This window comes from Lepisma saccharinum, chromosome 2 (assembly GCF_977018435.1).
Source record: "Lepisma saccharinum chromosome 2, izLepSacc3.1, whole genome shotgun sequence".
Taxonomy (NCBI): domain Eukaryota; kingdom Metazoa; phylum Arthropoda; class Insecta; order Zygentoma; family Lepismatidae; genus Lepisma; species Lepisma saccharinum.
The window spans coordinates 6,380,127-6,393,865 of record NC_139230.1 but is presented as its reverse complement, the minus strand read 5'-3'; the positions used below and the strand labels follow the sequence as shown (position 1 = coordinate 6,393,865).

General features: G+C 37.9%; 1 protein-coding gene across 3 annotated transcripts in view; it reads right to left on the bottom strand.

The window, feature by feature from the left end:
* Positions 1–13,739, bottom strand: part of cher (filamin A protein cher) — a 361,674-nt gene that overhangs the window by 74,775 nt on the left and 273,160 nt on the right. For all 3 annotated transcript variants that reach the window (XM_083116998.1, XM_083116996.1, XM_083116997.1), the window contains one exon: positions 14–154. In XM_083116998.1, the coding sequence (XP_082973124.1) occupies positions 14–154 (141 nt within the window). The remainder of the gene's footprint in view (positions 1–13; positions 155–13,739) is intronic.

Genomic DNA, 13,739 nt, shown 5'->3' with positions numbered 1-13,739 from the left:
CTACTGTACATACCCTGGACGTGTTCTCCGTTGTATTTGACATGGAGTTCATGGAGACCTTCTTCACGAGGATCATAACGAATGCTAACAGTTCCGTCTCTGTTGTCCTCGATTATGGGCTTATCCACTTTACCGCTTGGCATCTTGATTTCGGCTGAAATAAAAATGGTTTATTTGTAACGCTCGACCATTTCGTAACGAATCACTATCAAATTCCGAACTTCATCTAATTACTATTAGGGACAAGCCGTCTCAAGTTTATCATAATCTTAACCGTAAATGAAACATGCAGTAGGGTCGGACTAAGTTGCGATGTCAAGATGCGACAAACGAGATTTGAACCCTCGACCTTCCGATGAAGGTTTACCGAACCCGATCGGAATCCACTAGCCTATGACAGGTCGAAAACTAATGGCTGATTTATGTCATGAAAATTAAATTTTGTTCTGGTCTAGGTAATAATTGACATACTCATGGTGTAAACTTGCCAGAAGAGTCTCTTCGTTAGAGGTAGCACTAACGATTTAACAGAAGGGTTTAGTTTTGATTAATCATAGCGTGCGAAATGTACTAAATGGAGATGTGAAGAAACCTTTCTTGATGAACAATGTCGACAATTTAATATGTATCCAATTTTTTTTTCAACGACCTTTAAAACAAGAATATTTCCTTATCTAAGATAAAAGCTGCGGTTTTATATGAGCACTAACGCAAACAAACATATAACAGAGAACAACATACAAGCTCACAAAGGACTGGCCTAAGGTACAGCCGAAAGTAAATGCAAAACAATTATTTTCAGGCTTGCACTCATTCAAACTTTTCAACACTATCAACGGAATTAATTCTGGTCATACAAGTATGCTTATTTTGCTTCCCGGTTTAACACTGCACTTTGTCTTAACTTTAAAATGTTATGAATAATACAATAGACAGACAAACGTAAAAAGTCCATAAAATCTGTGTAATCCTAGAATATAGTAAACCAATACGAATGTAAAAAATATGCGATTAAAGTCATTTATTGCACTCTGACATTAATGTGGATCTCAAACGACACTGTTCATGTTTTTGCTTCGATTTTTCATCTCTCGACTAGTTCATTAGCATGCACCGAACACATGCAAGCACGCACAAAAAAATAACAGTTTTTAGTAAATATTTTGTAGTTCTTTTAGGAGTTATGAAAATCTTTGCGCTATATTTTAGCGAATTTTAAATAATTTTCCTTCAGCAATAAATATAAATAGAGATTTGTAAATAGAACAAGTAAAAATAAGGGTGCATTAGCAAACGAGAATGCTTGCATTTGTTAGAATTCTTTTCGTAAAAGAAGCAGATCGGGTAAAGTTTAAAAAAAAATTATAAAAGATTACTTAACGACTTTTACATATCACAGTATGTTAACTTGGATGCAGGTATGAAAGAATGTGTTCGTTGTACTTCTTTCAAGATACAGTCTCCGAATTAGTCAGACTATTTAGAAAACGAAGGAAAACCTGTGAATATTAGTCTTCCATAACATAAACAGCGACCTGACCAGTGAAAACACTAACATTAGAACTCGCAGTATACTTAAATGATTTGTTCTCTCTCCTACACGCCAATTGTGGTTATAAAAAATAGTATATTGAATAAGCACAATACTGAAGCACCGACAGCCTTAACAAATAAGACACGCATGTGCATGCAGAAGAACTAATTACCTTGTTGCGTTTGCACGAAGAAACAACTTAAAAACGTGAACACATCGTGAATAGGCGAATATTTCGGACATTCCTCTTCATCATCTTCATCATCATCATCTTCCTCCTCATCGTCCTCGTCTTCTTCATCCTCATCTTCATCCTCATCTTCCTCGTCGTCTTCATTTGCACACAATTCACTTTCGGTCACAAGAATGGCAGCCGCCGCCGCGGCGCTTGGCACATACGCGTAGCACACGGGTTTCTCCTCCCTGTCATACTCACTCACCGTAATCTTCTTCCTCAGATCTTTCTGCAAAGTGCTGAGTATATCGTCCCAATTCGCTTCGATAACCTCGTCATGTGCATTGAACATGGTGACAGGTTCGGCTCTCCTCAAAGGGCCAGTCCGGTACACATCACACTTCGACACGCACTATGCACAATCGCCGGGAAGAAAGCAAGAGGGGGGAACGGGAAAAGAGTAAATGATAGAGAGAGAGAGAGAGGGAGAAGATAGAGAGAGAGAGAGAAAGAGAGAGAAAAGATAGAAGGAAGGCAAAGACCGACTGCCGGTGTCAGAGGAGTTCTACACCATTGGCAGCGGGTCATAAAACTGCACAACCTTCCACAGGTAAGCGGCTGTAAATATATGATCCGCGCTCTCAAACTTCCCATTCACCTTGGCTCTACCATCGCAACGCTTTCGTGTTAGATGAGAATTTCTTAAAGGATGTCAGCGTCTGAGCAGTCTTGGAATCCCAACATTTCCAACGCGCTGACACAGCAGCCTCCCCGGCCACACCCTCATTCCTCTGGAGCAGATGTGCAGCCCATTGCAAATTGATGCGCCTAATGGTGGCAGCGATAGTAACACATGGTGATTGGTAGTCTTACTGAGCGAACTCCCTCCCGTGATGGGAGCATAAACAGAGAGAACATAAAACTGGACGAAAATATTCTCCGTGAAGCGGCCAAACTTAGTTTTGACTAGCACCTGGATTTATAATTTAAGGATTTCTTCTTTTTCGTTGTTTTACTTATATTCGACTTGAAAAGCCCCAAGTTTCCACATTCTTGGGTGAGTCAGACCGAGAATGCGCCTGCACCTTAAATAGAAGCATATTAGCACGCCGGTCCCATAAATAAGTCCGCAGTATTTCTTGAAACTAGTGGAATATGGAGAAAATATCTTAGGCATCACGTGGGTCCAAAAGCTCCATTCCAGTTGGGTGGCGGAGAAGTGAAACGCTCTCACCAGATTATATTTAGCTTGTAAAAACTACCGCCGGCATCATGTCGCTACATTCCCTTCCACCACAAAAATTCAAGTCGTTCCGTGGATTATACGGCATTTAATGCGATATTTTGCACAGAAAAATTCCTCTTTTGTTTCTTATGAAAACATACTAAAATCATTCCCGGCATTCCGATTTTATTGGTGTTGGCAGAGATGATCAGGTTTTTTTTTCTTTCGGACATGCTCAGTTCACGTCGACGTAGTTTTGAAACATTCTAAAAACGTTCGTAACGCAGGTGCTGGAATTAAAAGCAGGATCTTTCTGCGAAGCTGGCTACCAAACTTTTATAACTGTTGCTATTTTCAACTCCATGAGCATTTATGCATTTTGAGGTTAACGTACTCTTATCAAGTGTGGAAAACCATAATCCAACCAATATGACGAAGTACAAGTTCTCAATAGCAGCCTACAAACACATTTAAAAACCAATTAGCATATTCTTTTTACTTAAATACATTACACTAGCACACTGTGTAGCTGCACTTAATTATTGCACTAAATCTTTTTACATTGTTTTGCTACAAGTATTTTTTTTCACAGACAAATTCGATTGAAAGCAATGAAAATATGCTGAATGTAATAAGGAGTTAAACCCTATCACTATTCATCATATTAGTTACACAACAAACATTCGCATTTCTGCAAGAAAATTCCGGCACAGTTTTATTCAGGTTCGAATACTTTGCATAAGTAAAAGTTTATTGAAAATTGCTAAATCAGTAAATCTTGAATTACTACAATGCTTTTGTGCTAATGTGGAGAAACAAATTAATCCGACTATTAACGGTTACGTTGAAGTTTTAGAAAAATTTCTAAACGCTTCTTTGCTACCCAGAATTCAGCACGGCTAGATATTTATTTTCCAAATAAAGCTGGGTTCAAAGAGGTCCAGTGAAATGCATCAATGAGTTTAAAGCATCAATGGACTTGGACCCCGATCAAACGAGCCTGTTGAAATGTTTTCGTGCTTTCGCAGAATCTGTAAATACGCGAGAAAGCTATCCGTTTCCTTCTTTTTGCAAGATTACAGCCGCAAAGGAAAGCATGTTTCACATGTTCCAAGAGGCATCCGAATTCTCCTTCCATTCCGACTATTAAGTCCCCTAATAAACAACGGAGCACTTCTCTGAAGAATGCACCGATTACAGAAAAAAACACTCTGGTAACAAATTACGTGGTAACAATTATACGCTCGGTAGTCCAAGACAGAAGTCTTTATCCTGTTCCCATCGTTCTTCTGTCAACGTGCGTGTCTTCTTTGACGATGCCTTTGCCAGAATCGTCGCCGATAACAAAACCTGCACGAAGTTGGCACCAGTGGCCGTCCTTCGTCGAGTCGTTTATCAGTGTCACCTAACGAACCAAACAATGTGCAGAAAGGAGAAAGGAGCGCCGTTCGTCACAAATTTAGATTGAGCCCTTTCCTAGCTCAATGACCGGCGCTTTCATTCATTACAACGAGGTGTTCATGGCGGCGTCATTCAAAGACTATTTTACCGGTCTTTTAGTTTCTGCACACTGACTTTTTCCCCACGGCAAAGAAAAATTTACGTTAGGAACGCTTATACAAGCCTTGCGCCATTCAATAAGGATTCCATTACAATATCATTTAACATCCATTTGCAAAAGCATCAATTGATTATATTATCCAATATGTAGCCTACAAAAATGTTTTAATTTGTGGACAGTAGAAATTTGCCTTAAACTATCTCTGAGCAAATTTAGCCAAATTCCAAAGTAATCAATGAAAATAATACATACGTTATGGGCTACACTTTACACGCAACTGCACTTCTGGTTACTTCATTCGTAATTGAGAAGTTCCCATCACCAAAGTACTTTATCACATGCTCCGATTTCTTATAAACAAACCCTTCTCCGCCTCTTTTAATTAAACACCCATTTTACCATTCCGACAGAAACAATACATTTTTAAAAAACTTCATTACGAACAAAATATTTGAAATTTGTTTGAAATTCAAGCATTTTTGTTCAAGTATTTGACTGTCAATATGAGTACAATAATCTTCAGAAATATTCAACGAGTTCAATTTAATTTTTATATTTTCCACTAAATTCTAAGATTCTTACAATATTTTTGACATTATAATTACGATGCTGCACCAGGTTTCAAGCATAGGAAGGAAAGAGGAGTGGGGTGACACCTTCAATAATTATTCACTCCCCAGTGCATTTTTAAGTCTATCGTTAATCAAGTCTCGAGGCAGAAGCATAAATTTAAAGCGGTGAGCCTTCAGCAACTTGACGGAACCAGCAAAGGCCACTTAGCGTCCACTTCGAAGTTATTCTCTGCAGACCCTGCCACTTGAGTTGAGTATGCTCCTGAGAGAGCAGCTCGAGATAAGAGAAGCACTGGATGAAATGGTGGAGAAAACCACAGCGTCGTTCACGTTCAGTGTGCGACAAACTAATACGTAACTTTACACACACACACACGATCAACTTCTATAACTGATTGCGTTGTTTTCTCAAGAAATGTGTTCCTAACATCACAATGCTGACAACTAGATTTCAAATGTAAATTAGTTACAAATCAGATTATTCCGTGCATGACTTTGTATTCACTTAGCTTATTCTTGTGGGTTTTCCTATACATGTACAAAAGTGGATCAATGTTCATCAATTTGTTTCAAAAACTTCTTTGAAGTGAAAACAACAATTTTCCACAAAATTTTATAGTTTTCTGATTAACAGGAATCTAGCATAGGCTATGGAGTTTTAAAAGTTAAAAAAACCTTTGCTTGAAAGAGTAATACTAAATCTTGAAAATTAGAATTCATTTGCTGGTGTAAATCGGCTCGAAGTGTCAAAAAATCAGAGTAAGGAAAGAATGAAAATTGCATAGTAGTTCTTCCATATTGTTCTAAATTAAATATCCTTCAATGTATAGTACCCACCATACAATTGAACGTTGCGGGCACGTCTGCCTATAAGGAGTCTGTACGAGTCTGGAAAACATGAAGTGAAAGAACGCTAATAATAAGTGGCAGCGTATTTCTGTCCCCGTTTATTTACTCAGACTCTCTTCATTAATAAGCCGACTCGTTTGAAATTTACATCCCAGTGAAATCTCGACATTTATATCGAAAACCAATTCAAAATACACAACTTAATAGCATAATACATGATGATCACTGTGTGTGTCTATTTATATCCATTTATTTAAACAATAGACGAATCTCGTCCGACAATAATATTAATTTAAGTACTTTATTATATGTGGCATCTACGCTGTCTTTATTTCTCACTATTGGCCAGTTCAAGAGCAACTCTGACCATTGTATGTACTTACCTGCATACTGAAGGAGCGTGATGTTGATCACACATCTTACAGCCATTGACAAGATTGAAAATGGAACTAATTACAAACAATGCATGTGCCTTCTTCATGTTCCAGTCTTCAAAGGGGAAAAGCTCGATCTTTATTCGTAATCTTTCAATAATTGAGCTAATTAGTTTAGAATGACAAAATTTTCCTGTTAGCTTAATTATATTGTGCATTTTGATTGCCTTACTAATTTATAATTGTCATGAGAAACCCAAATTATTCAAGAGCTAATATATATTACACTTATGTTTTTTTCTTGCTTCCTTCGTCAATTTATCATTCTCTAAATGATATGATAACGAATTGGGTTTTCTTACATGATCGATTACCCCTATTGCTTTGAATTGTTTTGAAAAAATGCAACAAAATTCTACGACAATTAGCTATTTCCATCAAATATTTTGTAATATTTCGTTTTTTGACTTCTCATCGGTTATACAAAAAATTATTTGTTGAAAATTATCAAATTTCATTTCCCATTTACGCCGGAATATAACGCGTTGTTATAACATTACTTGACATCAGAAAATTTGTTTCAACTTAAGATAGCCTCGCCGATGGCGCAGTGGTAGTGTCGTCGCCTTGTAATCAAGGGGTTCCGGATTTGTTACCCGATGGAGGCACATGGTCGTTCGGATCTCACTTTAAACTGTAGGCCCAATCCCGATTAGGCTTAATGTGCATAAAGTGGGCTTAAAACTCCAACTCACAATCACTCAATCAAATCAACTTAAGATAGGTTTTAGAAAAACTAATTTGGCTTCCCTTCTCCATTTCCATATGAATACATTGTAACTGGATTTTATGCCTTGCCTCCCCGGTGGCGTAGTGGTAACGTTGTTGCCTTGCAATCAAGGGGTCCCAGGTTTGATCCCCCGATGGAGCCACATCAAAGAGGTTCCGATACCACTTTAATCTTTAGGTCCAGTAGTCTCGATTAGCCAATCTGAGCATTACGTAGACTTAAGGAAAACTTTTCAACCGCATTTCGCAGAACACGTGGAAGACATTTTATTAACGCATTTAGGACTGCGACAGAGACCGTAACTAAGATGCACCATATTCTGGACGAAAGTTTAGTGGGTACCCTTCGAGGTAGATCAGACTTAGAGGCAGTTTCAATAAGGATTAAGTGGGTCACAACTGGTATACTCCGGAGATGCAGTATTTTTATTTCATGGGAGTTGGGCCAAATGGCAGTTACGAACCGGCCAACCAGCTTAGGTCCACAGGAAGTAACATGTCATAATGTTAAATACATCAACAAACAAGCTTGCCACGTTCTTAATTTGCCGCTTGCACACCTGTTCAGAAGACATGTAAAATGAATTTAAGTTTCTCTTAAAACCTGACGCAGGCTTCTTCGTCCTCGCTACACCAAACCAAGAATTTCGTCCGTTGAGAGCGCCCAGAAACACTTTCGCATTCACCTGCTTTTCTTCTTTGCATACCTCAAATGTGCAAACGCACAAGAATGCCGCTTGCTTGTGGCTCAGTCTTGTGGTATAAACTAATTTCTTAAGTGTACACCGATCTGTGAACCAGCGGGAAAGTGTTCTTGTGACGGTCCCAGCAGAAATTTTATCGAAAATGGCCAAGTTTTCAAACGTCACGCTGATACTTTAGGTTCTAAATAATGAAGGAATTAAGGAAATTTTCAACCTGGAGAAATGGTCTTCGTGGCGGAGTGGTAAGCACTGCGCGCTAAGATGCCAGGGATTGCGGGTTCGAATCTCGGCCTGGGTATGGGTGTTCTTTGTGAGTGTCCCTTCATTAAATCATCATTCATCCTCATCATCGCGATTAACCAAAAGTGGCAGAAATGTGAAGTAAAATAAATAAATCAATCAATCTGGGGGTAAATCTTTTTAGCAGGATGTAAAGCCAAATTCACCACAAATCAGGAGGCTATGTGGAAATTTTTACAGGGTCGTTATAACTGATATTTTGGGGGGGGGGGTAAAGGGGGGTGTTGGGGGTAGATAAATCAGTGAATAATCTTCTCTGAATTCCATGTGTTATTGCGTATTCATAACCGCTTTATGTCACCGTTCGCCTACAGAATTCTATTGTACAGCAGATATTTCGGGTGAATTCATCCGAAAGTTCTATTGAAATGTTCTAAGAGAAATTCTACAGAGATTATACAGAGCATTCCCTGGCATTCACTACGAAACTCGGCGGCAAGCGGCCCGGCATCAGCGCTCGTCTTTCTAGGTGAACGGGTCCGCGACAGTCGCTTATATTAAACCTCGTAAAAAAGTTTAGAGTAACAGGGTCAGTTCTGAATAAAAGTGGAAAGAAAAATGGGGAAATAAAGTATACAAAGACAATCCGCACACCATCCGTGAGTTAAAAGAGAGTATTGTACGAAAAATCGGGATTATTACAGTAGACGAACTTGCACGTGTAAATGCCAATTTCCTTCGGAGATGCCATGAATGTGTTCCAGCAGAGGGACATCATTTTCAACACCTTCTGTAGTCAAGGTTAGTACACAATATGAAAACTGTAATTTTAATAGCCGACTCTAGCGACTGTCGCTGACCCGTTCACCGGGAAAGACAAGCGCTGATGCCGGGCAGCTTGCCGCCGAGTCTCGTAGCGAATGTCAGGGAATGTTCTGTAGTATAGAATATTGGCGTTGTTATTGGAAACATTTCCGAATAGTTATTGCTGAAACAGGTTCAATGTACAATCGATCCTTATAATGAACATTTGCCCTACGGAGAACAATATTCTAATTGACTTGGTACACTCCTGTTCAGATAAAGTGGCACATTCTTCAACTATTCAATCCTATAAAGTGGACCACTTTATTCCATTCAATTATTCTTTATTGAAGGGCAAGGTTCAGCCTTCGGCTGTTCTGCCACCTAACCCAAATGAATACAAACTACACACAGTGTACTAAAGACACATTAAAAATGAAATAATTAATACACACAAAAGGCTAAACCAAAGATTGAGGACAAAATCTCGCTTACATTCACACAAAAAGGAAAAAATATACAAAGGATACACACATGAATAGACACGATTGTGCTTGGTGTCATTTAGGAAATATTAGTATAAATTAAGATGATCTGAATGTATATAATATATTGTGATACACAAGTGAGGACAAAATATTGTAAAGGATTAGCAACATGTGGGGGGGGGGATAAAGAGGCAAAATAAGATTTCCTTATCAAGTTAATTCAGAAATGAGTACTTGAACAGATATATTGTAACACCATTAAGCCTTGTTTCCATGATTATGAAAAACTAAGTATGCTGACCAAGGCAGTAATTTATTTTATTAAAAACATAAACTAAACGTAACGTTTCAACCTTCTAGCAAGGTCTTCATCAGACTCTGTATCAAGTACAAAAGTAACAAGATACACAATATAATGCCCTTTTTGTGTATCTTGTTACTTTTGTACTTGATACAGAGTCTGATGAAGACCTTGCTAGAAGGTTGAAACGTTACGTTTAGTTTATGTTTTTAATAAAATAAATTACTGCCTTGGTCAGCACACTTAGTTTTTCAAGATATATTGTTAATTTAACAACAGATTTTTTAGTTTGTCTTTAAAGTTATTACGATTAGCGAAGGACGTTATGCAAGGAGGAAGTTATGTGAACAGAAGTGTACAAAGACAATTTCAACTACATATGAAGGATCAGCTTCAGCAATGTTAATTTTATTAAGAGCGCCCGAGTGCGTCTGCAAAATATCGAAGTAGCTTCCGCAATATCGACAAATTATTAACAAAACGAGGAAAACTGATTTGGTTCTCCAGAAACGTTTTCCCAAGTTCAAAATATGGCTAAATTAGATCCTTCTATTAGCTTCTATCCATACTGATAGCATGCGCGGAGTTCAAATAAACAGGACATAACACGTTTGATCGTAGTATTCCACCGAAAGGCTCCAATCACCCATAGAGAAGGTCATCTGTATAAGAGAAACTGGTCGATTAAGGCCTGAAATATCGCATGCGCTGCATCCTGAACGTTGTGCAGAGTACCATATCGTGGTTGGTAGTTGATCGGCGAAATCCAGGCGCACAACCTGAGGCGAGAAAAATCAGACATCGAGACCGAATATAAACAAACACTTCCATCTGGAGGAGATGACGTCATTAATGCTTCCCCAGCACAAAGGCTACCAAGAAGACACCAAGTTCAATAAATTTTGTGTCTAGATTTGAAAGCGGCTTGGTATAGTAGCTCACCCACTGTGTATGCTAATAAGACGATGAGTTTGATGTCATTTTTTTAAATTTTGATTTGCTTTATTTTCCTTCGCCTTTCGTGCCACTTTTTGGCTAATTTGCGAAGATGTGGATGAGTGATGATATGATGAAATTGATGAATGAACACTCACAAACATCCATGCCCAGGCTGGGATTGCACTGCACGGATTTGATGTCACAAGTAGGTACGTACACTCACCTCAATTAGTACTTCGGCAGTTTGTTTCTTTATACATCATATTTGCAGAAGATACAATTCAACTTACAATTGTATCAATATTCGCTGTATAAAACAGACCTTATTACTAACTTCGTTGGCCCCGTACGTACTCGGTGCGTACCTTGTATTTCTAGTAATTGGTAACTGAGAAGAGTTTTTCCAAGAAAAATCAAATATTTGCTTCAAATGTCTAGTATAAATGATTATTCCAATTTTGTTTTGTGGTAGCAACACCCTCCTTCCCTAAAATTCTGAAAAAATACTTATGCATTTAGGGTATCTAAAAAATTGTGTACTGCACTAGAAAAAAAAACTGTCTATGTAAGGACAGTGATGTTGGATTATGCTATAATATAAGCAATGTACGTATGTAATTTTAGTTCATCCGCCATCTTGAAATGCGTTCAAGGATTTTACTCAAATTAAATACCAGAGATATCAGCCAAACTTTTTAGTTTTTGCAAAACATTTAGCTGTATAAGTTGGACTTGCTCCCATTAGGCTTTCTCTCCTAAACTACCTCATATTTTAGAGATTTTATTGGAAATTTGTAGCTCCAGTTAGGCATAAAAACTTTTAAGAGCTCATTTACCTAAGCGTAAAAAATGTAGCCTAGGCGGATTTTCGAAGGTGGCAAAATGTGCGAATATATTGTTAATAAAGACACATGAAAATGCGTGTACACTCGTATTACCTACCTCAAGATCAGAATTCTACCAAGGCGGTAATGTATTTCACTTCGAAAAACGAACATATTGCAAGCTAGAGTGTGCTGAGTTGTAAAGGATGTGAGAAACTTTGAAAATAACACACTTTGGCTGGAATAGTGAATGTAATTCAATTTTAACAGACTGCGAAGGAAGAATATAAAACTTAACTACGTAATTTAGTCAACAGGACACCTGAACATGTGCGATGTAGATGAGAGAGTAAACATAGCGTCACTTAAAGCAGCAATTGTTGAAGTGAGTGCTTGCAAACTATTGCGATTCTGGCTTCGGTCATCGTTGACTTCGTCCCAAGCAGAAGAGCCACCTTCCAAATGTCCACACGTGTTAGCGCAAATCTCATGAACGAATCATTCTTACACGTGGCCAAATCTGATGAAGCAAAACAAAGGACCGAGGCAGATGGGAGGAATAACTGTGTGTATTGGAACAAGATTAAAAAGAAGTGTCTTCGCACCTTTTCGCTTTGATTTCAAGCTAAGGGTTTCCAGACCCTGCATACGGCGATGTACGAAACGTCTCTTGGCCGTGGAAGTGTGATGAAAAAGGTGGCAAAGGAGCCGGAACAAAGGATGACTTTTATTTAAAAGATTCTGGCAAAATGGCGACACGCTTGCGCGATTATGGCAGCCTTCCAAAATTCTTTATCTACCACCCCGGTAACTTTTGTCCCTTCTTGCCTGATTTTAGGAGAGGATGTATAAATCTTTTGTCATGAACACAAAAACTCTTTATACGTGCTGCTTTGAAGAAGTCCGAGATTGTTTATTTCCCTGTCTATTTTACTCGTCCACTTTACTCCAGAAGAGTTAATCCTGAAGTTCATAACCAGGTGTGGAAAAATATAATGCAAGACTTGTATTCAATGATGAAGTGTAGAAGTCATGGTGTAATGAGCAAAAAATTCACGATAAAATATATATGGTTTTTTCCAATAAGAACGATATGATTTTACAATGAAATAATTTAACTATTTCAGATACAATCAAACTTTTTATAGTATTTTGAAGCATAGTTTATTACATTATCTTTTGAATAACACATCATTTAAGTGTCCACCTCGACTTCGTACACACGAGTGAATTCGATGACGTTGTGCAATAACTCGGGCCTAATGTCACGAATGTAGCGTTCAATGTTCAATCTTAATGCATCAAAGGTTCGTGGTCTGTTTGCATAGACTATAGATTTCAAATAACCCCAAAAAAACCAATCTAAAGGAGTTAAATCACAACTTCTTGGAGGCCAAATAACAGTTGCATTTCATGAGATTATCCTTTCACCAAACTGTTCTTGCAATACGTCGATAGTAGCATTAGCAGTGTGACATGTGGCACAGTCTTGTTGGAACCACATGTCCTCCAAATCAATTTAATCTAAATTTGGCCACAAAAAATCTGTTAACATCAATCGGTACCGTTCACCAGTCACTGTAACTGCATCTCCTACCTAGTTTTGGAAAAAAAAATGGTCCGATGATGCCACCATGCCATAAACCACAACATACAGTGACCTTTTGCGAATGCAAGGGCTTCTCGTGAATCTCTTGTGGATTGTTTTCACACCAAAAGCAACAATTTTGTTTGTTAACATATCCACTTAACCAGAAATGAGCTTAATCTGAGAAGATAATTTTTTGCCCAAAATTATGATCCGTTTCAAGTTCAATAGAACGTCTATTTTCATAAAATGTTTTGGGTAATAACCAAACGTTTTTGAAACGTATATTTAGCCATGATGAATTGTCATAGTATACTAAACACAAATGACAACTAGTGACAGTTATAACATTTGAATCATAGTTGCCAGTTCATTTCAAAATCATATCATTCTTATTGGAAAACCCTTTATACGATTATAACTGGTATTTTCTTCTAGTTTCACATACTTGTGCTCACATTTACAAAATCAAACAACACGTTGCATTTCTTGAAATTCATCTCATTAAAACAATATGCCAATACTCGTAACAGAGGACTTCATTTATGTGGATAACAATTACATTTTCCTGAAATACATTATCAAATAAAATGAAAAGTTTCTTTTCCACAACTGGAAATTCTATGAGTGAGACTTCAAGGCTTCGAATCCCGGCCAGGGTATGGGTTGGGTATTCCTTGTCAGTGTCCCTTCATCAATTTCATCACATCACCACTCATCTTCATCTTCGCGATCAATCTATGAATGAGAATTATAATTATCCTCTTCAAGG